The sequence below is a fragment of the Phascolarctos cinereus genome, unplaced genomic scaffold (genome assembly GCF_003287225.1).
Source record: "Phascolarctos cinereus isolate Bilbo 61053 unplaced genomic scaffold, phaCin_HiC Scaffold_4;HRSCAF=312, whole genome shotgun sequence".
NCBI classification, from domain to species: Eukaryota; Metazoa; Chordata; class Mammalia; order Diprotodontia; family Phascolarctidae; genus Phascolarctos; species Phascolarctos cinereus.
The window spans coordinates 717,542,822-717,570,788 of NW_027555847.1; the positions used below are offsets into that span (position 1 = coordinate 717,542,822).

The 27,967-nt window shown below is 46.3% G+C and overlaps 1 protein-coding gene across 4 annotated transcripts; it reads left to right on the plus strand.

Moving 5' to 3' along the window:
- The first annotated feature begins 226 nt into the window (after positions 1 to 226).
- EWSR1 (EWS RNA binding protein 1) lies at positions 227 to 27,967 on the plus strand. 4 transcript variants are annotated; one of them, XM_020996354.2, is made up of 17 exons: positions 228 to 333; positions 6,152 to 6,188; positions 6,339 to 6,390; positions 8,623 to 8,746; positions 13,628 to 13,814; positions 15,992 to 16,159; positions 17,566 to 17,777; positions 18,744 to 18,933; positions 21,788 to 21,825; positions 22,365 to 22,397; positions 22,746 to 22,864; positions 23,647 to 23,776; positions 24,473 to 24,595; positions 25,093 to 25,255; positions 26,683 to 26,780; positions 27,116 to 27,368; positions 27,562 to 27,967. In XM_020996354.2, exons 1-17 carry the CDS (start codon positions 321 to 323, stop codon positions 27,599 to 27,601), a joined length of 1,980 nt encoding a protein of 659 aa, XP_020852013.1. In that variant the 5' UTR covers positions 228 to 320; the 3' UTR covers positions 27,602 to 27,967. The 4 variants fall into 4 exon arrangements, with proteins under 4 accessions (XP_020852015.1, XP_020852016.1, XP_020852013.1 ...); XM_020996355.2 differs by having other exon boundaries at positions 21,791 to 21,825; XM_020996356.2 differs by lacking the exons at positions 21,788 to 21,825; positions 23,647 to 23,776; positions 24,473 to 24,595; ... (2 more) ...; positions 27,116 to 27,368; positions 27,562 to 27,967 and having other exon boundaries at positions 227 to 333; positions 22,746 to 22,867.

Here is a 27,967-nt window from a genome sequence, read left to right on the forward strand (position 1 = left end):
CGCCTAGTTGGGGAGTAGGATCAGTGACCGCCCCACCCCCGGGGCCAGTCCGTAGAGGCGGCTCGTGGCGCTTCCGGAGACACTTAGACGCCCCCAGCCTCCCGACCCCACCCCCTCAGGACTCAGGCGAGAGTTGGGTCTGAAACCCCTTCCCTCGTCTCACTCCACCTCATTCGCCTCTTCCCCTCCCCCCCCGAGGACCAATCCGAGTGGTAGAGCCCGAGGTTGTGCGGTCCGCGCCTGCGCAGTGCGGCACCGAGAGGGCAAGCGACCGAGGGAGAGACGGACGTTGAGAGAACGAGGAGGAGGAAGGAGAGAAAATGGCGTCCACGGGTGAGTATGGCGCCGGGGCCGCAGGACCGGCTCGGGGGGGGGTCTCGGGGCACGCCGCGCTGGCGGCCGAGGGAGCCGAGGTCTTCGGGGATGGGGGCGTCACCGCGGGGGTCTTCTCGGGGACTTGGGGGCGGCGGCGGCGGCGGCGCTGCCCGGCTGGCCGTGGGACGGGCTTGGGGCCTACTTTCGCTCTCTTCTCCCCTCCCCCCGCTGGCGGGTGGGATTCTGGAATCTTCCGCCGCCCCTCTCCCCCCCTCCCGGCGTGCGGGCGGATGGGCCGGGAGCGGGCCGGAGGGGGGGGGCTCGGCTCGTTCGCCGCGGGGGCGGGGAGGGGGCGCGCGGCGGCGGCGGCGCGCGGCGGGAGGGGGTCGGCCGTGCGCGCGCGCTCCCGCTCCCGCCGCTTCGCTCCCCGGCTCGCGCTGGCCCGGCTGGGCCGCCGTCCTCCGCCCGCCGCCGCCTCCATTGTGTCCCCGGGCGAGGCCTCCCCGCGGCCCGCGCGCCCTTCCCGCCACGTGGGCCGGCCGCTGCCGGGGCCCGCAGCCGCCACGCCCTTGGAATGGCAGCTCCTGGAGGCCAGGCGCCGTTTGCTTTTCTGCCTCTGTCCCCCGGGGCCTGCGAACCCGGCAGGCGCCGCATTAATGCCGGTTGGAGGAAGCTGAAGGTCTCCTCCTGCGCATCCTTGCGGGGACCTGCCCCTGACCCCCTTGGAGGGCCTCGACCCTGGTTGTCCCTGGCGCCAGGCTCCCCTAGTGGGATTCTTCGGGGGTAGGCCTGGGTTTGGTTCGTCGGCAGAGGACCTGTCACCTCCTGTTTCGCGGGACGGTCGTGAGCCACCCCCCCTTTCCCCGCGCTCGGTTACGTTCTTGTCTCTCTGGAGCTTCCCTTTTATCTCGAGGGAAACTGAGGCAGGCCGAGGCCGGATCTCTGCCCGCTTCTTCCGGACTCCGGGTCCGGCTGTCTCAGAACCTCTTCCCGCTAGACGGAGCCGAGCCCCTGCCTTCGAGGAATGACCGGGGGGGGGGTGTCTCCCTAGGGCTGGCTCGGGTGCTGCGTCTGCGGCCACACTAGACCCGTGACCCCGGGGTCACGTCTTCCTTCTCTCTGAAGTGAGTTGGCTCCTCAGTCCCCGAAACCCTGTGAGTAGCCGAGAGCCCGAGTCGGCACGGTCGGCGCAGCCTTTGTCCACCCCCACCCCCCTCCGGGTGCCCGGCAGGTTGTGAGCCGCTCCAGCCCGGGGTCGTCGCTCTTGACCGCTCTCTTTGGATCCCTGGCCTAGATAGGAGAGGTGCACAGAGAGGCCTCGTTGGGCCTTTAATCCTGGTCTTGCCGGATGCTCTTTTAAAAATAAGCTGAAAAGGGAAATGCTGAGTTCACAGTTTCTGATAAGGGGAAGTGGCTTGTTCATTTGCCCAGATTTTGAAAGGGAGCTCGGATCACGGCTCCTTTTGGAGGGGTTGTGTGGCTTTAAAACCTTTTGCGTGTTCTTCCTGGGGCTTCATGCGAGATTCTAAAGAGGGCATGTGTCCGGCCTTTTGGAAGTTCAGTACCGAGCAGAGACTCTGAGATGTTTGAATGGAACAAAATAATAGAAATCTTGTTGACTTCCCGGCTCTGCACTTTATTGGAGCATAGGCTTTAGAATGGGAAGGGATCTGCTTTGAAATTTAAACTGTCTCCACAATTTTCCATTATTAGAAAAACTTTTAGTTATCTTTTCAGCTAATTTGTTTTTGAAATTAGCAAATTATAGGTGGGTAGGGGTACCCAAAGCCAAGTATCTAAGGAGCTCAACTTAATGATGTTTCCCTGGATTACTTGGAATTCCTGACCTAAAAAGAACAAAAGGCAGGACTTAGCTTGAATTATGGTTAAGAAATCTTTGTACTTTTTGGCCTCCAGGATTGTTGGAAAACCTGGGTTGATTCCATACTGTATGAAGAGAGAATTTTTTAGCTTGCTTTTGGGCTTAAGGAAGTTGTTGACTTATTAAGCTCGGTGCATCAGTTTAAAATATAATTGCAGTGAAGGATTTCGTGCACTTAGAAATAAGCCAACTCAAATGTGATTAAACTGTTTGCTCCAAGTTTCAGTGTATTTGTTTTATTTCCTGGGGTACTTGGAGCCTCTTAAACTTAATGGCTAGTGGGAGGGGATGGGGGAAAATGGCACTTTGCGTGGGTCTCTACCCCCTATTAGCCACTGCCCTGAGGCACTTTGGCTTCTTGGGTTGAACAGTGAAACCTAGGTCTTATATACAGACCTGAGTAAGATGTGAGTGACTCTAGAAAGAAATCTGTGTGTGATGAAATGCACAAAGAATGGTAGTGGTGAAGGTGTTTTTCTTTGCACCCTTTCTACAGTTATCCTTCATGACTTTGGAAGAGGAATTGCTCCTGCTAAAACTCCAGAGAAGGGGGGAAATAAATTTTGAAAGCTTTCTCTCCCCACATGTAGCATAAGATTTTGATAGCTAATCAAAAGATATCCTTGTCCTTGGATTCAGTCTGTATAGGAGCAGTGGGTGGGTAACTAATAACTCCCTAGTAGTGGCTCAGTGAGTACTTGTTGGCTTTAATGTGTTTTAAAGTTCTCTCCTTTGCCCTACTTAGCCTGGGTGAGAGGGAGAAATATCCTCTGCTAAAAATGTATGAATTATCTGTGTGTCTTTGAAGTCATTCTCTCTCTCTCTCTCTCTCTCTCTCTCTCTCTCTCTCTCTCTCTCTCTCTCTCTGTCATCCCCTCTCCCTCCTCCCATCCCTGAATTTGTGGTCTTCTGCAAAGTGAGATTGGATTAGAGCAGACCTTTTTTTTTCTTTTTTGGTGTTATGGTCCCCATTGGTAATTTGCATCCCTTCTCAGAATGTTTTTAAACTGATAAAATGAAATACAGAGGATTACAAAGGAAGGCAATTATTGTTATAACATCATAATCGCTAGCATTTATATGGTGCCTCTATGTGCCGGACACTATGCTAAGTCTTTCACAAATATTGTCTCATTTGATCCTCACAACAACTTTCAAAGGAAGGTAGGTGCTATGCTATTGTTATCCTCATTTTACGGATGAAGAAACAGGCTGAGAGGAGCTAAATGCTTTGCCCAGGGTCACACAGGCTCAATTGGAGCTCTGGTTTTCCTGACTTGAGGCCTAGTGTTTTATTCACTAGGCCACCTAGCTGCCTCAATTTGTTATAAAAAGCCCATTGTCTGAAGACACTAGATAGTTTGTATATTTATGGCAAATCTGAAAGCCACTGTAGATTTGATTACTATATAGTGTGATTAGTATATGAACACAGTAGAGGCTGTGTAACATTTTGTGTTTGTGATGTTTTGTTTTTGTTTTGTTTGTTTTTTGCTAGGCAGTGGGGTTAAGTGACTTGCCCAGGGTCACACAGCTAGTAAGTGTTAGGTGTCTGCGGCCAGATTTGAACACAGGTCCTCCTGAATCCAGGACCGGTGCTCTATCCACTGCACCACCTAGCTGCCCCCGTTGGTGATGTTTTGTAAAAAGCCTGTGGAAGAAAACTACATTAAATGACAGGGACTTGACTTTTCAGTATGTTTTGCTAAATTTTCTTAGCAAAGTAGAGAATTTTCTGATGATACTTTTAGGATCTTTAAAGACTTCAGCAATAGTTTGTTAATTTAATGCTTTGATAGAAACAAAAAAACCCTATTGTACAAAAAAAATGCACTTGTAAAAATATATTTGAGATGTTAGTGATTTCCACATTGATGCTGTGGTGGAGATCACAGATCAGGTAGTTGGGTTTTTTTTAATATAGCTATGGTGAAAATATTTGATTTTTAGATTATTTTATTTGGTCAAATAGAAGAAAGTGAACCCTAGGAAGCATAATGGATATTGTTACTGGAAATGCTTGAGATTTTATTGAATAAATTGATTTCTGTTTTTTGTAGATAGCTTAGGCAGATGATCATGAAGGAGTATGGGGGGAAAGATGAAAAGTTACATATTACATACTGCGAGATAAACAGACTTGAAAGATGCTCAAAACAAAAAAAAAACCTTGAGAAACGATTCTCCCTCGAGGGCAGAGGGTTTAGGTGGACTGGAATCCACAAAGAGCAGTACTGTTGCCTTTAAAGGAACAAATCTCTGTCTTACAAGAGGAGACTTTTTTGTTCCAGCCTTAATGACTGTACCCTCCTTAGAACAACATGTGCATTCTTCCTTGTGGAGGAAAGTACTTGCTTGACAGGCTGTTTTGCAGTTGTTCTTATACTTTGCTTATTTTTAAATCCATCACCTCCCCACTCCCACCTTTGTTGTAGTAGTCCACTTCAAATTTAATAACTCAGCCTTGCTATTTTTTCCCCTCATCAGGACAGTCGTGTCTCAGTAGAAATTCCTTTTCTTTATTGCACTGCTTTGCTTGCTGATAAAGATGGAAAAAGAATTGGAGACTGGTGGTCTTGGTAGGCCAGGTTCCACTAGTAAGAAGTGAGACAGATTTCTCTTGAATGACCCACATGATTACCACTAGACTATTTCAAGTTGCTGGAAAGTTAGTTTTAGGTTTTTTCTAAAAAGATTTCTCCCCTCCAGTATTTATGTGTTTCAAAGGTTATGGGGATCAACTATTAGTTGTTTCAAATAAGGCTATTACTATTAGGGAAAATGAAATTTTCCTTACCCCCCCCCTTCTATAACATGGCAGATGAAAGATTGATATAAAAACCTGTTGAATGAAAATTATGATTTCTTTGCTGCCCTCTGTATGTGCCTACTATGTGCTAAGCCTTGTGCACTTAACAAATACCTCGGTGCCTGGGGTTATGAAGCAAGTTAGTGTCTGAGGCCTAGATCTGAACTGGGCTCTTTCTGATTCCAGGCCTGGTGCTCTGTCCCCTGACAACCACTTGCAGGGTCATGGGCTCCTGGCTGGAAGGGGCTTTAGAGATCCCTTAGTTTAACCCCCTCATTCGTGAGTAAGGAAATGGAGGCTGGCCCATGGTCACTTAGGCAGGAAGCAGCAGAGTCAGGATTTGAATCCATGTCCTCTGACTCCAAATGCAATGCTTTTTCTACTCCTCTCTACCTCTCCTCACCTGCAGCTTGAATTGAGGGGGCAGCATGGCGCAGTGGCTGCCCAGACACTTTAGTTCTCTCAGACTCTGTTTCCTCATCATTGTAAATAACTGCCTCCCAGGTCAAATGAGATATTTGTGACGTGCTCTCTCTGGAAACCTAGATAGAGTGCCATTTAAATATGAGCTCTTACTAGGGTCTTGGCTCTGAGGGTCACTTTGTGACCAGAGGGTGTGCATTTGAGATCTGTAATCTGAGAGCACTTTTTCTCAGGAATCTAGAAGGGGTTAGACCCCATGACCTTGGCTTTAGGAGCTGGTGATGTGTTTTATTCAGTTGAGCTAACTCTCTCAGAATTAAAAAATGTTTAGTTAGAGACAGGTAGGTGGCATAGTGGATAAGCTCCAGCCTTGGAGTCAGGAGGACCTGAGTTCAAATCTGGCCTCAACATGACACTTATTAGCTGTGTGACCCTGGGCAAGTCACTTAACCCCGATTGCTGTACCAAAAAAAGGGCAAAAAATTAAAAAATGTTTAGTGACCTTGATTTTTAAAGGCCTCTTATCAAGTAATTGGACTCCATTTTTAGTATGGTATATGAAAATGTGACCATTCTGTTCCTTGTTACTCTGTAAGTGAACCCCACTGTCAGAATTGCGGGTTTCCCTGCTGATACTTGACTTCCTTGCCCGTTTTTTCTGTCTTCATCGCTATTCACCTCTGCTTTATTTAACCTACTCTTTTCCTCCTTTTCTCCTCTAGACTATAGTACCTACAGTCAAGCTGCAGCCCAGCAGGGGTAAGTAATGTTGATCTCTCTATTACCATAGACAGTAAGAGGACCCTGTATAGCATTGTCTTTCATACTGTCCCCCTTAACACTCACAGGCTGGAATGATAGACTCTTGATCTTGTATATTCAGTATTTGCCTTCTGTCTCTCTTTACAGCTACAGTGCTTACGCAGCCCAGCCAGCTCAAGGATATGCACAGACCACCCAGGTAACCTTGACACCTATGTGTACTTAGATCTTCAAGGTAAAATACAGAGGTCAGCCTTCCTGGAGTTCTTTTACTGAGCTTCAGCACAGACAGACTTTAGATTTTACACCTGAGCTTTCGTTGGACTGATTTTGGTAAAAATGTAGGCAGTTTACTAAATGCGTAGCAATTTTTTTCCTGAATTTGTAGTATTCCTGTGGTCATCAGTGTACCTCAGAATGATTTTGTTTGTAGAAGTGTAAGATAATTGGTCCACAACTACAGGCAGTACTAAACCTCTTTGAGTCTCTTTTTTCTTGACTGAAAAAATGGGGCTCATATTGCTTCAGGAACATGGGAAGGAGCCTTAGGTACCTGACCAAGCATCTCTGGTGCAACATTCCCGAAAATTAGTTATCCAGCCTCCACTCGAAGACCAGAGAGCTCAGCTTTGAGGCCGCTCTTGTTAATACATAGAACTGAAGTCTGACGCGGCACCTTCTCCCGATGGCCTCTAGTTCTGCCCAAGATAGGGAGTCTTCCCCCGTGACGGCCCTTCTGACTCCCTCTTCTCCGAGCTGAGCGCCCCCACTTCCTTCATCCGGTCCTTGTATGTTGTGTTCTTGAGTCCCTCGATCATGTTGGTCACTCTTTTTTTGACTACTCCTCAGCTTATGAATGACCTTCCTGTATGACAACCAGGCAATAACAACAGACATCGATACAGTATTTTAAAGTTTGCAAAGGGCTTTCCATAATGTTATGCTACTGAAACCTCAGTTACTGTATAGGGGAAATATGAGAACATTATTCAGGACCCCATCTGTTTTGGGCAAGGCAAAGTATGTCAGGTCTGTCACCTTTTTTTTTTTCCCCAAACAGTTAAGAGCACATTAGGTTTTTCAGCTGCCATAGCCCCCTGTTGACTCTCTGAGCTTTGTGGTCAAACCACACACACACCTTGTCTTTTCCAGATGAATTGCTGTCTAGCTGTGCTTCTCCCATCTTGTACTTGTGAATTTGATGGACCCTATTATGAGACGTAACATTTTATTAGCTTCAGCACAATATGGTATAGCAGGTAGATTGTTGGACCTGGAGACAGACCCCTCAGATGGGCTAGAGGAAGCAAATGGTTCACAAGCTGGGAGCTCCTTCACTTGCCAAGTGACAGGTCCTTTTGTATTCACATCCATCCTGGACTTTTTGGGATCCTGTCAGTCTGAGCTTAGCAGTCACACCTGTTATTCTTTGGGTGCCCAAGGAAGATACCTCTCTTGGCAAGGCTAATCAGGTGTTCATTCACTACTTGGTTTTGGTTTCAACTCCTTGTGAGTCATTTTTGTTCTCTGTAGTTCAGACTCCTCAGCAAGGGCCTTCTCCCTCTCTTTGACCCCACAGTGTTGGCCTGCTCCCTCCTTTGGCCCTCCCCTTTTTCTCCTGGGTAATTGTTGGGAAGAAAGGTGAGCTACATCTTCTAAAGTCTAGCACCAAATTTGAAATGTCTGTGACATCAGGTTAATTCCTGATACTGCACCATGAAAACCTGTCCTGGGTACAATCATGATGTACTGCCTGGAAATTCTTGTATAACTGGTCACTCACATTAAGCCAGTGAGAATGGTCACGCTCAGGGCCAAAAGAACAGTTAATTCCTTTCCTGTTTTTGAGTATTATTGAATGTTCTAATTCAAAAGCTAGTGCTCTTGCAGCTGACTTGTTTTTGTAGGCTCTCACATGTTCACACTCATTTTCTTTGAAGTGATTATAACTGTAAGAGTCAGTGCTTTTAATCCGATGCATGCCCAGGTGACCAGAATATCCTCTGGTGGACTCACAGTCACTTTCATTCCCTCTCTGGGCTTTTCTTGTATCATTTACTTCTGTCTCCTGATCCAGCTCTGGCAGGCTGACACCTGGGCCCTCATTACTCTCCCTTTGGGCACTTTCCTGCTTCAGAGGTGGCTGATGAAAGAGGCAGCGCCTTGACTTTAGGGTCAAGAAACTGAGTAATAGATAGCAAGCACTCATTCATGTCTGCCTCGGAGATTTTGCCTAGACTGCAGAGTGGGTTAAATGGCCAAGCTCAGGTTCCACCTGACAGCACGTGCGTCTTCGTGTAGCTCTCCTTCCTAGAAAAGAGCTCCTCTGGACTTTGTCCTTCTGTGTAACATGTTAGGAACTGAATTGTGGCCTGCAGGGCTCAGCTGGAGGTTTGATACTTAACCTGTGTGGCCTTTCTCTTTGGGGCAGGCATATGGGCAACAAAGTTATGGAACCTATGGGCAGCCTACTGATGTCAGCTATACACAGGCGCAGACAACTGCAACGTATGGGCAGACTGCATATGCCACCTCTTATGGACAGCCTCCGACAGGTAAGACCTGTCATGCAGATCCTTTCCTCCATCAGTTAGGCTAGTCTTGGCCCAAAGCTTGTTAAAATTAGGCTCTTTGGTAAACGGTCTGGCTCACGACCACATTGGCATTTGATCAACTTTGGTGGTGGTTGGGGAGAGAGATTTTTTTTCTATTATTTTTTTTAATGCTCTGATCAAAGTGTAGGGGGGATAAATTCTAGGGAAGAGAAACCCACCCTTGAAAAATATTTTTAGAGCATTTTGGGTACTGGCTTACGGCTTTGGGATTAGGTAGCTATGCAGAGCGTTTCAAGGCTGCAGTAACACTAAGGAGTCTCAGACGCTGATGCTTTAGCTGCTTTCAAAATTAAACAGGTTAGTTTAATCTGGCTGCTGACTTCATCTGATGGTGTACCCTCTACTTTGTGTTTTGTGCTTTCCACAGTAGAAGGGGCCGGTACAGGTTTGAGTTTCCTGCTCATTCTTGCACGGGGAATGCTTTGTCATCTTGTCTGACCCTGTGATGTTAATTAACCTTTTAGGTGTCTTTGTGTATTTATCCGTAAAACCTAACACCACATCACTCACAGCAGCGTTAAAAGGTGCTCTCAGGTGCCATTTACAAACCCTTGTGTTTTCAGTTTGGTTTGGGGAGGGATTGCTTTTCCTTTTTTCTTAAATATAATAGTAGCTGCCCTCTTCCCTAAGGTATTTCATGTGATGATTATCCAGCTGACTTCTGTTCTCTCAAGGGCAGACTGCATGGTTAGACATGTTTAGAGAATCAAACTGCTACCCTGCTTGGTCCTTGTTTGTCTGTGATTTCTAATACAGACATACATTTAACTTGGTCTTCGTCGATTTGGTGAGTTTAATTTCAAGTCCACCTTCAGTCATATTTATGGCTGTTTTGGGGAGCTAACAATAAATTCAATAATTAGAACAAACTGTATCTTGACATTTGGGTTAAAAGTGGAATAAATGAGAACATACACGGTACACGGTGTTTGACTCTGCTCAGTTTTGAGGTAACATTTCTGGCTTCTCTTATGTTCTGTGTACAAGGTACTTAAGTCCATAAAATTCATAGAGGCCCAACCTCAAAATCCATACAGTGGGTCCAGTGCTGTTTCTTTGGTGTCAGAGATTTTGGGGGAGGAATCTTAGAAAAACCCATCTGATTGTAGATTATACTGTCCTGATGTTGAGAGAGAAGCATTTTGTAGTCTGCCAGTTGGTGTGTAGCTGATTAACTGTGAAAACATTCACTGCAAATTTTCCCTGCTGGGGGCAGCTAGGTGGCGCAGTGGACGGAGCTCTGGCTTTGTAGTCAGGAGGACCTGAGTTCAAATCCGGCCTCAGACACTTGACACTTAGTGACTGTGTGACAACCCTAGGCAAGTTACTTAACCCTGTTGCTTCTGGTTGGCTTACAAAAGTTTTAGAAATTCTTTGGCCTCTAATTTTGTTTCTACTTAGATTTAACAGCCTTCCCTTAATTCAGTAGCTCTTCCCAATCCTTGGCAAGGAGATACTGGACTATTTGAACTGATTTTAGGCAAGCTGTTTAATAATTCCAGGATTTTGTTAATATAAATAATTCTTATGTTATAAGATTTTGGCAAATTCCCTCACCATTTTAATCTATTATTTTGCCTAATGAACCAGCTACTCATGATTTCTGAGAAAACTGAATGCCTTACAGTGAGATGGTGGTTTTCAATTTCTCCGTTCTCCGGCATGTGGAAGAGAACGCTCATGCTGCCAAGGAAAGTGTTAGAGCAGAGTCTGTTAGAACTCACAGCAGGGAAAGGAAGGTTGATTCCTTTTCAGAAGATCCAGCATCATGCCCTCTGATCCCACAATACCATTGCCCAAAGACATTCCCCCCCAAAAAGGAAAAAGACTGTTTGTACAAAAATATTTATAGCAGCTCTTTTTGTGGTGGCTAAGAATTGGAAATTGGGGGGGTGCTCATCAATTGGGAAATGGCTGAACGAGCTGTGGTCTGTGATTGTGGTGACATATTACTGTGCTATAAGAAATGATGAGCAGGATGGTTTCAGAAAAACCTGAAAAGATTTAACATAAACTGATGCAAACTGAAGGTACAGAACCAGAAGAACATGGTACACAGTAACAGCCATGTTGTTTGATGAAGAGCTGTGGATGCTTAGCTCTTCTCAGTAATGCAGTGATCCAAGACAATCCCAAAGGACTCATGCTGAAGCATGCTGTCTGCCTCCAGAGAAAAACTGATACTGCCTGAATACAGACTGAAGCAGGCTATTTTTTCTTTCTTTCTCCATTCTTTTTCTTTTTTCTTTGGGTCTTCTTGTATAAAGTGACTAATGTGGACGTGTTTTACCTGATCGCACGTATATAACTTAGACCTCTGATTGCTCACTGTCTAGGGGCGGGGGAGATAGGGAGGGATGGAATTTAGAACTCAGAACTTAAAAGGAAGTTCTTAAAAATGGTTTTAACATGTAATTGGGGAAAAAATAAAATATATGTAAAATAACATAAGGAAGGAAAAAAAGAATAAAACTCTTTGATTAGATTTGCCAGATAGCTTTTAAAAAAAAAGATCCAGGATTTTTGATTGCTTCTCAGTGACTATTCTCTGTGCTGATAGAGAATATAACCCCCCCTCTGCACCTCAGTAGCTTTTTATAGTTGTGTGGCCCCAAAGGCTCCAAGCAAAACAAACCGACACTTGACTGCCATCCTTCTGGTGGCAGGCTGGCTTGGCACAGGCAGTTACTAGACTCATAATCCAAACCTTTCCAGTTTGAGAAGACCAGCCAGAGCTTGTAGTCCATTGGCCTAACTCAGAGTCATCTGCACAAGGCACTGAAAGAGGAGTTTCATGGAACTTAAAAATCAGGATTTTCCCAAATAGACAGGAGATGAATAACCTTGGTCTGATTGTTTTGTGTTAATGCCCCTTACTCTCCTTTCCCTTAGAGCCTTTTGGGTGTGTCGTTCTTTGCTGTTTCTATTTCTGTAATCATTTTGCTCAACTTCTTAAAATTAATAAGGAAGATTAATTACCTTGGTCTTTTACCATGATCATTGAGCAAAACAAGGCACTAATTACCACCGTGCAATTTGGTGTGATAAATTAGTCTCTGGTAAAATGTCATTTCTTTAAATTGCTTTCCTTAGAAAATTTTGTAGAGGGCTTGTCATGGTGGGTGGGAGTAGATCTGTAGGAGTGGCGGGATAAATGGAATTGTGTTCTGGCTAAAATGAAACCGATTTGGACTTTATATGATTCAACATAAGACTCTCCTAAGACCACAGACCTGACAAATTGATTGTTACTAACGTGCAAGCTTTGTGGCCTCGTACCTACCTTTTCCCCAAAAAAATATTGCTATTGAACATCCTGCATCTCAGAGGGAATAATTGTATGATTGGAGAACAAACAGGTTGTGGGTGTGAAGTAGACCTAGCAAGGGTGGTGGCTGGGGGCTGTAGTGGGACTGGGGCTACAGAGGTCCTAATAGCAGACCCACTTAGAGATAGATCTTGGTTAGAGGTAACTGAAGTCAGGGAGAGGTGGAAGAGTGACAGAAGACAAGGCTCTTGTAGGACATCACCAGTGAGGTAGGCTTCTCTACTCCATGACTGGGAAGTACTAATTAGAGCAGCCTCAGAGAAGTGAGTGCTAGGTGTTACTGAATAGCAGAGAAAAACTTGAGTCCTAGATAGTTGAGAGGAATAATTAAGTAAACTTAGTCTGGAATCTCAAACAGGTTTTTTGGGGGGAGGGTTTGTTTGTTTTGTTTTTAGAATATTTGTTTGCCTTTTAATGGTGTGTCTCCAGGTTTCAAATTCTTTTTTATGATTGTGGTCAGATATCCCTGTGGCGTGCTTTTACCTTTCCTCCTGTTCTGACATCAGTGTACATTCTTCTGTTGCCCAGTTTTCTGTCCATCATTCTTCAGACTTGAGTTAGCCTCTGTATTTTTTGTGGGGAGAGGGGATCACAGGTGCTGATCCCAACCACTGTTTTTATGATGTTTAAGTTAAGTCCATTTCTTAAGCTCTTTAACATTTGAAGATGGAAAACTTGCTCTCTGGAATTTCCAGAATAACTCATTTAAAGCTGCTGCTGCAGTGGCTATTTGGCAGTGCTGGAATTTAAGGTGGAATTTAAGGAAAGCCATTAAGTGAAGCATTATTACCCTTATGTGTATATTTGAACTAGTGACCCAATTGGAGTTTTTGTTTCTTTCCTCTATAAATGCTTTAAAATGCACTGTCACTTTGCCTTCTTCCCTAGACTTGGCATTCTTAAGGATAGCAGTGGTATGTTTCTTTTAGAATAACTCAGTAATTAAGAAAAATGTTAGGAACTATTTTGCTGGAAGGTAAAGGTTAAAACAGGCAGATTCTGTTATTATTTTGAAGTGATACTGAGAGAACTGCTGAGTCTTAAAAGAAACAATCCTTTTTCTCTAGGAATAGTTTTAGAAGAAAACTTAAGAATTTCGGACTGAAAACCTCATTCTACCCAGGAGCCTTATTGAGCTGTATACTTTTCTGTGGTCACTTTTTGTAGTACATGATTGTTTAACCAAGTACCTTTGTAAACAGCAAAGCTTAGGCACTTAAAATTGGCCTTCACCTTAGTAGCCCGTTCACCAGGTACATTGTAGGTCACTGATCATAACTTCAGAGCAGGGGGGACCCTTAAAAGACCATTGAGCCCAATTTCTTTCCTTCGCTTCTTCGTGAGCAAATTGAGATGAGGCACAGAGAGATGAAGTCGTGTGCCGGGAGGCTTCCTGACGCAGGTCCACTCTCCTTTCCACAATGCCACATGGGTTCAACAGCTGTCCTTCTCTAGGGATTCTGGAAGTCTGAGTGGGCTCTTGTTTGTTTCAGGTTATACTACACCAACTGCACCCCAAGCTTACAGTCAGCCTGTCCAAGGATATGGGACGGGGGCCTACGACACCACCACCGCGACGGTTACGACCACCCAGGCATCCTATGCAGCACAGTCTGCATATGGCACCCAGCCTGCCTACCCCACCTACGGGCAGCAGCCAGCAGCCGCCGCACCTGCGAGGTAATGACATGCTTACCTGTTGCTAGGTTCTGTAAAGCACCAGTGTCAGACTCGCAGAATAGTGCGTGCTTTGGGGGTTAGCAACTAGACATATTGGTTAATTCCATGGGCATTTTAACCCAGCGTATGACTTTTCTTTTAGAGAAGTAGTCATCTGTTTGTATGTTGTGAGCACTGGACCCCTCCAGAGAATTACAGTAGAAAGAAATCACTAAACCTTGTGCTCATTCTAAGGGCTTTTCCACGTCTAGGTTTAAAAAAACAAAGCAAAAAACCACACGTGCCATTGGGTGACTACATTGGGTAGTGGTCATGAGCTGGGCTCTGTCCTCAGTGGTGAGGGGCTTTGAGGGAGTGGGGTATTGATTCGGTTTACTGAAATACGTGATCTGGAACCCAGAAGAAGAGTCTGATTCGTTTTTCTCACAGTGGGATGATGGGTAAAATTGTCCTTTTAACCTAAGTTTGGTTTCAGTGACCAATGTAATGTGGTTTTCCCTTTTCTGAAAACCGCTAACCGTGCAACAGGGGTGGTAGCATGTGACCCAGCAGTCTGAGCACCACATGCCTCCGGCTTAGAAGACCGGGCCGCTACACTTGGCAGTTAACTGCTAGAGACCCAGAGTCGGGTGTGGCATCAGCTGGGTACCGTAGCATGTATCAAACAGTAGGGGAAACGGTTCCGATCTCTGTGCCTGGTCAGCAGTGGGTAAACAGTATTACTTGTTGCTTAACAGAGGACTGAAGGTCTTTACTTTAGCCAGTGTACTTGGTGGCTGCTACAGCGTTGAAGGAAGTAAAACTGAATTGAAAGAAAAGCTTGTAGGGAATAAAGGAGAGGTCGGCTTGTAACCTAGACTTACTGTCTGCTGTAGAGGTAAGAAATTAGCTCGGGCAGAGACTGGTGAAATTACTTCTGACACCCACAGTGAGTAAGCAGCACCAATCGGGGTCATCACAGTGGCTCCTACTGGAGCAGCGTGAGCCAGCTCAGTTTATGAGAGTTGGGTCTCCCTAGGAACCTCTTCGAGTAGCTGACTGGTGACCTGTGGCACCCCGTGTCACTGACTTCAGCATTCCAGGCAATTTGTCATGTGCCATTTTTCAGTGTACTTTCTCATTTCAGTAAGGCCTTTGAAGCCAGATGCCTCACTCCACCCAAGAGTGTATCCACCCTATCTCTGAAGTATCTCTGAATTGTGATGAGATCGGTCACTCTGCCTCGTTTCCTTCTTTGACGCTGTCTACCTTCATAGTTTCTCACTCCTGATACTTTTTAAAACAGCCATTGAAACAAAAACCAGCTCTCTTTTCCACCCCACGCCTCCCGTTTCCCTCTTCTTGTGGCGACCATGGGAATAGTGGAATGATCTCTTGACCCTCTGACTCGGACAGGCCACCATTTCACACCAGCTCTCAGGGCCTAGCTACAATAGTTTGACCCCATTCTACCGAATCCCTGGCGAATGGCTGATTAGTACCAGGGCTGAATGAAGAGCTGATAGAAAGTGCTGGCCTTTCCAGGGTTTGGATTGGTTACTTAGCCCTCATGAAAGATGGGCCAGCTTCACCTGACCCCATTTTATCTGGTGTGGTCTTGGCTGGTAAACAACTGCCCGTTTCCATGACTGCTCTAGAAGGATTTGGGGAGAGACAGCCGCCAGGCTGCGGGCAATAGCATTTGAGGCAAATTGAGATGACCATCAGCAAATTAGTGTCTGTATGCGCTCACCCTAATTTCAGATCATGGCGATGGAAAGCCGTTTTTTAAGAAATACACTCATACGCTTTTGTTAGGTTAGAATATGCCAGACTTTGGGCTTGCATAAACGTTAATGTAACTGAAGACTTGTGAAATCCCCCTTCTCCCCTCTGTCACCTCTGTAGCTGGAGAGAAGCCCTCTCCCCTCCAAACCACCTTCCTCCCCAACCCAGCAAACCTTTTTGTTAGGGGACAGGGTAATGTGACTGAATCAGATGCATTTGGGAATGTTGCCCACCCTCTCTGGAATATTCCCTTCCAGCAAAAGCATTTATGAACTGACTTTGAGGAGCCTTCTTATTTCCAAGATGGTCTTAAGGATGTGTGCGGCTCATGTTTGGAGAGTTGTTAGGGGTTTGTAATCAAGTGTGCCCATCAGAAAGGTGGCTTCTTACTTGTACGTTTCTCCTTTTAGACCCCAGGATGGTAGCAAGCCCGCTGAGACTAGTCAGCCTCAATCTAGTACAGCAGGCTACAGCCAGCCCAGCCTGGGATACGGACAGAGCAACTACAGTTACCCACAGGTGCCCGGCAGCTACCCGATGCAGCCAGTCACCGCACCGCCATCCTATCCTCCAACCAGGTAACTCTTGGGATGCGACTGGATGTGACTTGTCTCATCCTCAGGGATGACCCGTTCTCTGAAGCTCCAAAAGCCGAGTCCGACACCATTGTGTCTGCTTAAAAAAGGATGATGACCTTAGTATAGGATTGTCAAAGTAACAACAGCAACCGCTGGGGGCTGGGGAGACAAACACACACCAGTTCAAGAGATTTGCTGGTGTTTCTGCCTTTCTGTTCTCCTTTGGTGTGCCTGGTTTTATTGTTGGAGCCAGACTGGACCTCAGAGCACATGTAGTCCAGGAGCTCCCTCCTCATTTTGGCCCTCTGGGAAAGTCTATCGACCCCATTGCGGAATAGTGTTTTTAAATGCATAGAAGTTAGAAAGAAGGCCCAGGACATCGAGCCATGAGTTCACAAAACCCCTGAAATGGAAATGTACCCGACATTGACCTCGTGGGCATTGATGAAATGGTTGAAAACCTGTGGTCTAGACCAGTGCTCCTCATTTTACAAATGAAATGATTGAAGCTTGGGAAGTGAGAGAAATCAGATAATTTTACTCTTTAGAATTCTGGCAAAAGATTTGGTTGGGAAGATTTTGCCTCAGATGGGGAAGTTCTGTGTGTCTTTTTCTATTCTCCCCCTCCCGCCACTTTATCAACCTAGCTGTCAAGGATTATAAATTTTTTTTTAGGTCTTGGTTCTGTTGCTCCTCTTCTTCCCAAATGTCTCATTTTGTGCCTAAACTTCTGAAATTGGTGCTTATCAGGTTTTTTTTTTATTTTCCATATTTTCTTTACATATTTTAAATTTTTGCATTTAAAACTTTTTTTCTCTATGTAATGGAGTTAAATGACTTGCTCAGGGTCACACAGCTAGTAAGTGTCAAGTGTCTGAGGTCAGATTTGAACTCAAGTCCTCCTGACTCTAGGGACAGTTCTCTATCCGCTGTGCCACCTTGCTGTCCCAGCGTTTAAACTTTTTTTAAGCACATCCAGATGTTTAGAGACAGAGTAATGAGGAATACTTTTGAGAGGCTTTGAAGAACGAGTATTTTATTTTGTGCCCCCAGCCTGGAGAGTCATTTGAGACCATCCGAGGTGGTTAAAGAGAAGTCAGTCCGCCTGATGTGTCTGTGCTGGACAGCTCCCGAGGCTGGCGCTGTACCTGAGCTAGAGCTCAGTGCCCCTGGGCAGTCCTTGAGCCCGAGGCCTCCCCAGCACAGTTTTGCTTTGTAGAAACGCTAGGGTGGTCCTGAGGCCTAAGTTTTCTTCAACATAGATTTACTGTCCTACAAATGAACTGCCCCTGATTTCTTCGGAAACGTGGTTGGGTTGTGGTCCTCATTGAGTAGGCAGTTTCCCGTTTGTTCCCGTAACGTTAACTGCTTTCTTTCCTAAAAAGCTTTTAATTTTTGTCTTTCAGCTATTCCTCTACCCAGCCGACTAGTTACGATCAGAGCAGTTACTCCCAGCAGAATACCTATGGGCAGCAGAGCAGCTATGGACAGCAGAGTAGCTATGGTCAACAGAGCAGCTATGGGCAGCAGCCCCCCACTAGTTATCCCCCCCAAACTGGATCCTACAGCCAGGCTCCAAGTCAATATAGCCAGCAGAGCAGCAGCTACGGGCAGCAGAGTGAGTTATTTGGAGAACATGAGTGTCCCAGGGTTGTTCTGAATTCCTGGACTGGGCTGGCTATTGATGGGGGTCACGCAGGTGGCTCCAAGGATGGATCCTGTGCTTGGCTCACATGACCTCTGGAGAATTTCCCTGTTAGCTTATATGATACCTTGCCAAGAAAGGGCGCGCAAGATCTGTAAGACACAAGAGTGGTTAAAGGAAGCCAGCCGCCCGGGACAGATGCAGCACGGGAGAGTGGACATTGACTTACGAGGCTGGGGGTGTCTGTCGGACAGTCTAGGGAGGCTTTGGGGACCGTTCCCACGGTGTTCATATCACCTTATCAAAGGGGCTTTATTGTTCATTGGTTTGTTTTAGCCTTAACATGGAGAGCTAGTGATGCGTTTTGGAAACGTCACTACAAACTGCAAACAATTCAGTGGTTTTTGTCCCCTTAAGTGAAATTCTATCTTCATGAGAACTCCCCCTCCACGTCCTATACGAATTCTGCTGATCGCCCAGCCACACAATTTAATCAGATACTTAAGTGCTAGGACACCCATGCTTTCCCTATTGGAAAAGGAATGGGGCGATTAAGAGTTAGGGTTTTGACCCGTGTCATTTGGAGATAGCATTTTTCCCCCTCTGTGATACTGAAGCCTTATGTTGGGATTTGTAGGGTTTAGAGCTGGGACCCCAGCTCTAGCCTCACCCTGTGCCTGGGACTTCTCTGTCTTTGTGTGAAACACTCATATCCGCTGAGGAGGGTCACTGTGGAAGTGACTTGAGTTTTTGTGACCTTGCAGCCTCCGTGGCTGGGGCCTACGGTCCTGGTACCGTGAGAGCTCCTGACCTGAGCACTCAGCTGACACTACAGAGTTGGGACAGTTCCCTGGCTCTAAAGAAAGGGCAGTGAACTGAAGCAGAGCAGGCAATGCCAAGAGGCTGTTCTGAGCCTTACGGGTGTGACTTTCTCTTCAGGTGCGTTCCGGCAGGACCATCCCAGTAGCATGGGTGTATATGGGCAGGAGTCTGGAGGCTTTTCCGGACCTGGAGAAAACCGGAGCATGAGTGGCCCTGATAACCGGGGCAGGGGAAGAGGGGGATTTGATCGTGGAGGCATGAGCAGAGGTGGGCGGGGAGGAGGAGGAGGAGGACGCGGTGGAATGGGGTAAGAGCAAACCTTTTCTCCTTTTACCTAATTGTGTTTCATCCGTAGGATTTTCAGTGGAAAGAAGGGACTGAAAGATATAAGAAAAAATTAAATCTACATTTCCATGGACAATCTGTTGATCTCAAGTCACCTTCCAAAGCATGGAAATGGCATCTTGGTGGCAGAAATGGCAGTATGCGTTTATCCTGCCAGTATAGCCCTTTGGGTTGGGGAGGGGCAGCAATGGTTTGGAACCTAGAACTTTCAGTTCCCTTCATGGTTAACTACAGAGGTAACAAAGTGTCCTCTGCGGGTACTAGAGCTCTGGGATGGAACACACACAAACCTTCTAACAATCCTAGGTCTAACTGATTGCCTCTGAGTGCTTGTCTTGAAATGTCCGATGTGTGTGTAAATAAGTGTATAGAGATACTAGATGCTGCAGAACTCTAATGTCACCTGTTTGAAACGGAGGTTTGTCCCCAACATCCGTTTGTGTTAAAAAGTTATAAGAGTTATTAGAGCTTTTCACTTTTGGGTGAAGATCCAGGTCAGATAACTAAGGCCACTGAAAACGTGGCCGTAAGGTGAAGGAACCAAAGGTAGAGAGCTTTGGTTGGTGTCATTCATTGATTTCAGGACAGCTCCCCATTGGAGCCTGGGAGAACCCCAAAGCAGCTTGGCTGTCTTGATTGATGGCACAATCTGATTTAGCACATCTTGTTTGTTTCTATCGGTAATGTTATAGCCCTGTTCCCCCTCCCCTCCCCTGCCCCAGACCCTACCCTCCCCCCTTCTGGTGTCTGTGCTTTAATGAAGGTGAGGATGGTACATTAATATTGGTGCTTAATGTTAATATACAGAAGGCATAGCTCTGTGTGTGTTCTGTCCCTATGTAAACTAGTTAAAAGTTATGCAGAGTGTTGTACAATGTACATACATGTTGGAGACCAATGTCTCTGTCCATGCCGGCTCAAAGAAAAATTGAGTTGTTTTCCAAATTAATGTAGTCCTTCACAATTAGAATGGATAAACAGCTAATCATTCATTCATGCCACACATCTCAATGGATAAATGCCTTGATGATTAGAAGCTAACGGAACATGTTCACTGGGGCATTCTGCATAACTTTAACAGAAAGTAAATCTGAAGGTTGTGGTGAAATCTTTATTGGAGGTGACAAATTGAGATTCGTGCAAATCTACATACATTTGGGGGGTGTTTCATTTGAATCCAAAGAAAATCTAAACCAATTGGCGGGTGGGGGGATGGGATTTTGTTATGTCCCATTGTAAAGGTTTCACCTCCTTGATGAATGTTCTAAAGTAGACCTAGACACTTGAAATGACTATCATCACGTCTCTAATCCCCTAGAAATTTTGGTGCTTTTTTTGATTGCCAACAAAATTCTCAAGTTGTTATTTTTTTCATTTTAATGCTATTAGAAGTAAAGTAGACTTGACTAATAAAGGGAGCCCCTCTTTGTGGACGTAGTTTGTCTACGACCAGAGCCATAGTACAGAGCCTGGCTTTCCCCACGGGTTTCCCACTAGACTGAAGCAGTCTTGTGGGGCCGTAGGGGCAGGATAGGGGACCTCCCCCCCTTTTTCGTGGTGTGGTGATGGCTTTCAGTGTCTTCTGCAGGTAAGGCACTCAAATGTTGTTAACATGCCCTTTTTCATTGCCTCAGTATTTTGATATTTTCATTGGCTGTTAAACGTGGAAACTTTTTAACATGCTTTGTCGCATTTATATGCTACAGGTTACAAAGTGAGAGCCTTGTATACACTTCAATACTTAAAAAGTACCCGTACTCAGTACTCAGCCGGCAGCATAATGAAAAGTGGGACTAGACACGGTGTCCATATGGAGAGGAAAAAATATACATAGAATATTTTAAACAAAATGTATTCATTGTATAAATGGAATCCTTCTGTAACTTTGGTAACTGCATACTTGTTGTTTGGTAATGAAAACAGAGGAGGTATAATACTCTAGAATTGTGTAAAATTAAAGTGTAAACTTTTGTGTTTAAAAAGAGAGAACATTTTATGGTGTGTATTTTTAAGAAAGGAAACAAAGCTGCATGCAACAGCTTGAAATTGTATTTTTAAAATCCTCCGGTATTAAAGGTGCAATACTGGCTAGAAAAACCCTGTGAGAACAGCTTTTCTGCCCCAACTCTTGTCTCCTCCTCCCCTTAATTGCAGGGTGGTGACTTCAGGCCGCCATATGTGAAGATCGGATTGACCCTGACCAAAATGTCTGTAAAGCTGTACCCCCAGTCCATTGAGCCTTGGCCTTATTTGTAAACTCTCCTTCCACAAAGACTGTTAAATCCATCAGTAACCTGAATTGTACGGCTTTATGCTGAAGATTCGATGGAAGTGCCCTCTGATGTGTGTTGTAGGCCTTGATGTGGTTATCTCCTGCTTTATTAAACTGTTAACTGGTTAGGGAGCCCCGAGGCTCAGTTGACGCTCCTCTTGGGAGAAAGCGGGGGTGCACCTTTATGTACATAGCAGAAAGAGAGGGTTCAGCAAAATGTTGCCCCACGTTTCTTGTACTTCCCAAGCTCCTCGTCCAGCTGATGATTGATTTTTGTCTTCCTTATTTGCCAAGTATTGCACTATTAATACCCCACCCCCAGAACTGAAAGGGCCAGCCAGACTGGTGTGTAAGATCAGACAAGCAAGGTTGTGTATAAAGAGCAAGCTGAGCTGCCCGGAGCAAGGCCTAGTGACAAGCTGAGAGAGATGCATTGTTTGGAGATGGGGTTAGCCAGTGCCCTTCTTCCCACGAGCCCCCGGGGCTCCGAGCGGCACTGGCTTTGTAAAGGGAAAGGCCTTCATTTCTTCGTTTATCCCCCCAGCAGCGCTGGAGAGCGAGGTGGCTTCAATAAGCCTGGTGGTAAGTTTTTGAGTATTACAATGGATAGTGTTTTAAAAAAAATGCAGTCAGTTCTTAGAAAAATATGATTTTTGTTAGTTTCCTAAGTGGTTTTAAAAGTGGCCTATACAACAAGACTGTAATGGGTACTGCCGGCATTGCATTAGGGGTAATAAGGTTAACCTATGGTTACAAAACAAGGGTAACATGGAAGTATTGAGCGACTGCTTCTGTAATTTGGGGGAACATTTTTACAATTTGGTTTGTTTGGAGGAAAAAAGTTAATTTAAATTTAACACCGATTGGCACGTTGAGCATTAAACAGGGTAATATCGGTTAATGGTTTAAAAGCAAACTTGTAAAAAAGAAAAAAAAAGCCCTAGCCCTCTGATCACCAATGTTTAAAAGGGGCACTGCTGCTTTTTGGCAGTGCGGGTCAATTGGAGTTTAATGAAGCCCCATCACATGGTGGTGTAGTAGATAGTGATGTGTGTTTGTAAGATGTACGGTGTGCAAGGCGTGCACTAACGGCCCTCTGTGTGCTCTTTCCTGATTGGCAGGACCTATGGAAGAAGGACCAGACCTTGACTTAGGTAACTTGGACTCCTTGGGCCTGTTTCTGCTCTCCTTCATGTTGCCGGGTTTAGTGGCATGGTGAATTTTGCTCCTGTGTCCTTCCCAGGGCCACTGGTGGGCTTGTTAGCATCCCTTTTACTGGCTTCAGGCCTCCTGAGGAGTGAGGGTCTCAGGGTTGGAGGGAGGCCTCAGATGATCCAGTCCAGCCCCTCCCTCCCTGAGGCATGAAACCTTTGCCCACAAGTCTGATAGCACACAGTGCTTCGATCGATCGATCGGTGCTGATGGGCAGATACCTACTGGTCTGTCCAAAGTTTCAGTGGGAACTAGGTCTGCTGATATGTGTTGGCTTTTTTACATTTTAGGCCCACCTGTAGATCCAGATGAAGACTCGGAAAACAGTGCAATTTATGTACAGGGACTGAATGAGAATGTGACTGTTGACGAACTGGCAGACTTTTTCAAACAGTGTGGGGTTGTCAAGGTGGGTAAAAACGTGGTCTCTCCCAGCTCTGCCCACTCAGCAGTGAGAATGGAAGCTTCTGATTCTCAAAGATGTCCGAGGCGCTCAGAAGACAAGACCTAGGTTCAGATTGATCAGGACCTGCTTTGGTTATATTTGGGTTTCTGAATATTGGCACTTGTTGTTTGTATGTAGCTTGGTGTTGCTGTGCAGTGTGTATTTACTGAAAAGATGAATTCATTCTTTTAAGCACCATGTCTTTTTTTTTATCTTTTTCTAACGGAAAATTTTCTAAAATGTATTTCTGCCCTTCTTCCCTATCTTCATAAATTTCACCTTTTCCTAATGGGAGTACTGTCCTGAACGCAATCAGGCTTTGAGTTTTGCAGCCCAGGGATTATTGGGGTTCAGAGGCAAATGTCTTGTGGCTGAGCTGCCTCCAGGTTCTTTCCCCCCATTTGTAAATTGTGGAGTTGGCAGTGAAGCCAGAAGTTCTGCTGAATATTGAGCTCCCCTTTGACTTGGGACCTCGAGGCCTCTCTGGAAAGCAGAATACTGCATGGGTTTTGTGACAACTGGTTTTTCGGAGGTCTTTAAGGGTTCACCAGTTGTGTATGACCTGGATGAGTGAGGCGTGGCTGTAGAGCATGAACCTGGTGTATCTACCCAGACGAGCCCAGGATCCTGGGGCTACATTCTTGGTACAGGGATTTACTCTGTTGAGCGTGGATTTCCCTTTTTTTTTTTTTTAAATCAGCAGGGAACTATTCAGCCACTGCATAAGTGTTGTCTTGTTTGTCTAGATGAACAAAAGGACTGGGCAACCGATGATAAACATTTACTTAGACAAGGAAACCGGGAAACCGAAAGGAGATGCCACAGTATCTTACGATGACCCGCCTACTGCAAAGGCTGCAGTAGAATGGTTTGATGGTGAGAATGGAGACCCAGCTTGGAGTGATGTCTGATGGTGCTGTGGGTAGAGAGGGAAAGTTTGGGGGGAGTGAAGAGGCCCATGCATTCAAAGTGAAAATCACATTGATACCAAGTTGACTCTTTGTGTAGACTTTGATCTTGTAAATGGTCACCATGACATTGGGGAGGTTTGAGTCTCTCCCTGCCATAGAAACAAATCTTTAACATGTAGAAATTTTTATGCAGAAAACCAAACATTTGTTGGGGCACTTGATAGAAGCTCCGTCCAGTTCTTTGGCTTTCAGAGGCCTGCCGAGGAAGCCGCATGTTCTGCTCCAATGTGAAACCAAGGAGGGATTTCCCCAAGTTGTAGAAGACAGCTCCCATGGGGGTCGGTCTTAGAATTAGAACTGTGGCCAGCAGCAGTGCTAACTGCAGTCACCCAGGCAGAAGGGAGCAGTGTGGCCCCGGGGACCCAGCCCTGGTCTTCCTTGCTTTTTTATCATATGCCTCCTCTAGAGTGTTGAATGTGGCACACACACACACACACACACACACACACACACACACACACACACACACACACACGAGGCAAACTTAGCATAAGGTGTTGGGTAATGTTAAGGTAGAGGGTGACCAGCCAGATGGCTCTCTTCATCATGAGGAAGAAGCAGAAGTGAACAAGAAACATGCTTGCCTTTCATCTTATTTCAGGGAAAGACTTTCAAGGGAGCAAACTCAAAGTGTCTCTTGCTCGGAAGAAACCTCCAATGAACAGCATGCGAGGCGGCATGCCACCCCGTGAAGGCAGAGGGATGCCTCCTCCTCTCCGAGGAGGTAATGTGCTCTCCACGGGCTCCCTTCAGGCTTCCTCAGCGGTCCTGGGCATGAGACAGTCACAGGCTCAGAACCTGCCGTTGGGGGAGAGAAGGGTATGGCGGTATCCTGCCCACTTCACTTGGCACAGTACTGGAGCAAAGAGCAGCCTTGTGAGGCAGCCATACGAGTGTCATCATCCCCATTTTAGACACTACACAGGGGCCTCAGGGCTTGTGACTTATCTAAGGTCACACAATTGTAAGCAGCAAAATCATGATGCCCCTAGCAAACAGAAATTGGGCAAGGGAAAACCAGTGAGATTGGAATAGTCCGAGAATCTTCACAGAAGAGGAAGCAGAGGTTGGGGTGAAGGTGTGATGTCACTGTCCTCGTGGGCATTTTATCCCACGGTTAGACTTAATCTTCAGGAATCATTTTGTTCTGTAGAAGGCCTAGGATCAGCGTAGCCTTTACTGCTCAAGTCAGATGCTCCAAGGAGTTAATTTTCATTGCAGGTCCTGGAGGGCCAGGGGGACCAGGAGGTCCTATGGGTCGGATGGGAGGCAGAGGAGGAGACAGGGGAGGTTTTCCACCGAGAGGACCCAGGGGTTCCCGAGGAAACCCTTCAGGAGGAGGAAACGTCCAGCACAGAGCAGGAGATTGGCAGTGCCCTAATCCGTATGTATTTTTTTGAGCAGAATAAAACCAAGCTTACATATATGTGATATTAATAGTGAGTTAGTAGCAACTTAAAAGTATCTGTGTGCCATTGTAATGAAGGTGGGAGGTCATTTTTAAATGGAAAAGGTGGTCAGCCAAGCATTCATTAAGCGCCTGTTATGTTCCAGGCAGTGCAAAGATCAAAAAGGGAAAAAAAACCCTGTTCCTAATGTACTCCCGGTCTGATGGGGGAGATGGCAAACCCCTATGTGTGACCAAGATCTATGCAGGATAGGTGAGGGGTGATCTCAGAAGGCACCTGAGATTGAGGAGGACTGGGAAAGGCTTCTTGTAGAAGGTGGGACGTCAGCACACATTGGGAATAAGCGGGGAGAGCTGCAGGCATGGGAGGTGGCCACATCTTGTGTGCGGACCAGCCGGGAGGCCTGGGTCACTGCACCAGGAGCATATTGGAGGGGAGGAAGGTTTAGAAAGACTGGCAGGAAGGTCAAAACAGGATTTTGTATTGCATCCCAGAGGCAACAAACTGGGAGCCACTGTGGTGTGGTCAGAGCCACGCTTCAGGAAGATCACTGTGGTGGCTAAAGTGCAGGGAGGGACCACCCCCACACCCCAGCTGTTGTAATGGCCTGGTGGTGAGGATGGGGGGACGGGGCACTGTATTTGAGAGATATTAAGGAGGTAAAACCGACAAAACTGGATGCCAGCATGGATGTGGGGGGTGAGAGTTAAGAGTCCCGGCTGACTCCTAGGTTGTGAGAGGGTGATGGTGTCCTCCACAGCAGTAGGGGGAGGTAGGGAGAGATCGGGGGAAAGAGAACGAAGTTTGTTTTGTTGTTTTTGTTTTTGTTCTTGGATAGAATCGTTGGGTTTCAGATGTCTCCTGGGTATCTGGTTAGAGATGTAAGATTGGAGGTAGGCAGGGGTCAGGGCAGCACAGGTAGCCTGGACGATCAGCAGCCTAGAGAGGGTGATTCTGTCCCTGGGATTTGATGAGGTGATGAGGGAGGAAGGAGAGGAAAGAGGACAGAGCCTCGGAGTGCCCCCCCACTGGATGGCTGGACCTGGATGAAGAGCCAGTGCAGGAGACGGACTGACACGGAGGTCAGACGGTGCACGTTGTCCACGGCGCCGTCGGTGTTGCAAGTAGAAGGAAGAGGATTTGTTCCTGTGTTGGGTTAGTTCTGTGCATGAGGGTCACATGTTCTTTATCACGTGACCTCCCAAGGGCCTGCCCGTGTTGGTTCTGCTGCTGCTTTGTTCAGTTTGGGTTCAGTGAGTTGGCTGAGCCTGAGGCTTGATTAGTGTCTGCTGAGATTCTGATTGGGTGACAGTTGTCCCATATTGTACCAAAGTGTTGTTAATGTGTCACCTGCCGTCCTCAGTGCTGCTGCTGATTTCTGCTGTGCTGCCTTTTTGTGCAGAGGCTGTGGAAACCAGAATTTTGCCTGGAGAACAGAGTGTAATCAGTGTAAGGCCCCTAAGCCGGAGGGATTTCTTCCACCACCCTTTCCACCTCCAGGTAGGTGCTGGGATGGTATTTTCTAGTTCCCTCTGCACAGTTTCCCAGGAAGGTGAAAATTAGTGTTAGATTGATGAAAACAGTGATGGTGGTTGGGGAAGTCAGTATAAAATGGTGAGTGGGTGGGTAGGGACCTGAGTTTGGAGCCTGAACCTTCTATCCCAGGCCCGCGATTTACAAAAGAAGAGAATGAGGTCCAGGAAAATAAAGGGACTTTGTTCCAGGGTGCACACCTGAGATTCAGACCCTGCTTGGTCAATTTCCTCCTTCCCTGAAATTTATTGTTAATTAGAAGCTCACCCCTATCTTTGCCCCTCCCTAATCCTTTTTGTCAGGTGGTGATCGTGGCAGAGGTGGCCCTGGTGGCATGAGGGGTGGCAGAGGTGGCCTCATGGATCGTGGAGGACCTGGAGGCATGTTCAGAGGAGGCCGAGGCGGAGACAGAGGCGGCTTCCGGGGAGGCCGAGGAATGGATCGAGGAGGCTTTGGTGGCGGAAGAAGAGGAGGACCCGGAGGTCCTCCTGGGCCTCTCATGGAGCAGATGGGAGGCAGAAGAGGCGGGCGTGGAGGACCTGGGAAAATGGATAAGTATGTGTGCAGCCAGTTATGGAGGGGGGCTGGGAGGGAGAGTGCTGGGTGAGCAAGCCTGGGCCTGAGGCAGAAGCTGCACGTGTGGGGAAGGTGGCCAGAGTCACCCTCTCCCCTGTCTGGGAATCTGCTGTGCGGGTGCGCCTCAAAGCGAGCCTGGCTCTTTTAACCGCGACCTCTTCTTGCCTTACAGAGGCGAGCACCGTCAGGAGCGCAGAGACCGGCCCTACTAGACGCAGAACCCCCCGCAGAGCTGCATTTACTACCAGATTTATTTTTTAAACCAGAAAATGTTTTAAATTTATAATTCCATATTTATAATGTTGGCCACAACATTATGATTATTCCTTGTCTGTACTTTAGTATTTTTCACCATTTGTGGAGAAACATTAAAACAAGTTAAATGGTAGTGCCCTGAGTTTCTTTTCCTTCTTTTAAGATGGTTGTTTAACGAAGACTAATAAACCAATGAGAAACCATTGTTGTGAGCATGCTCAAATATCATTGTGTGGAGACCCAGGAGGAGAACTAACTGTAACAATGTTCATGGTTGTGATGTTTTTTTTTTTAAATAAAATTCCAAATGTTTATAAACTTAA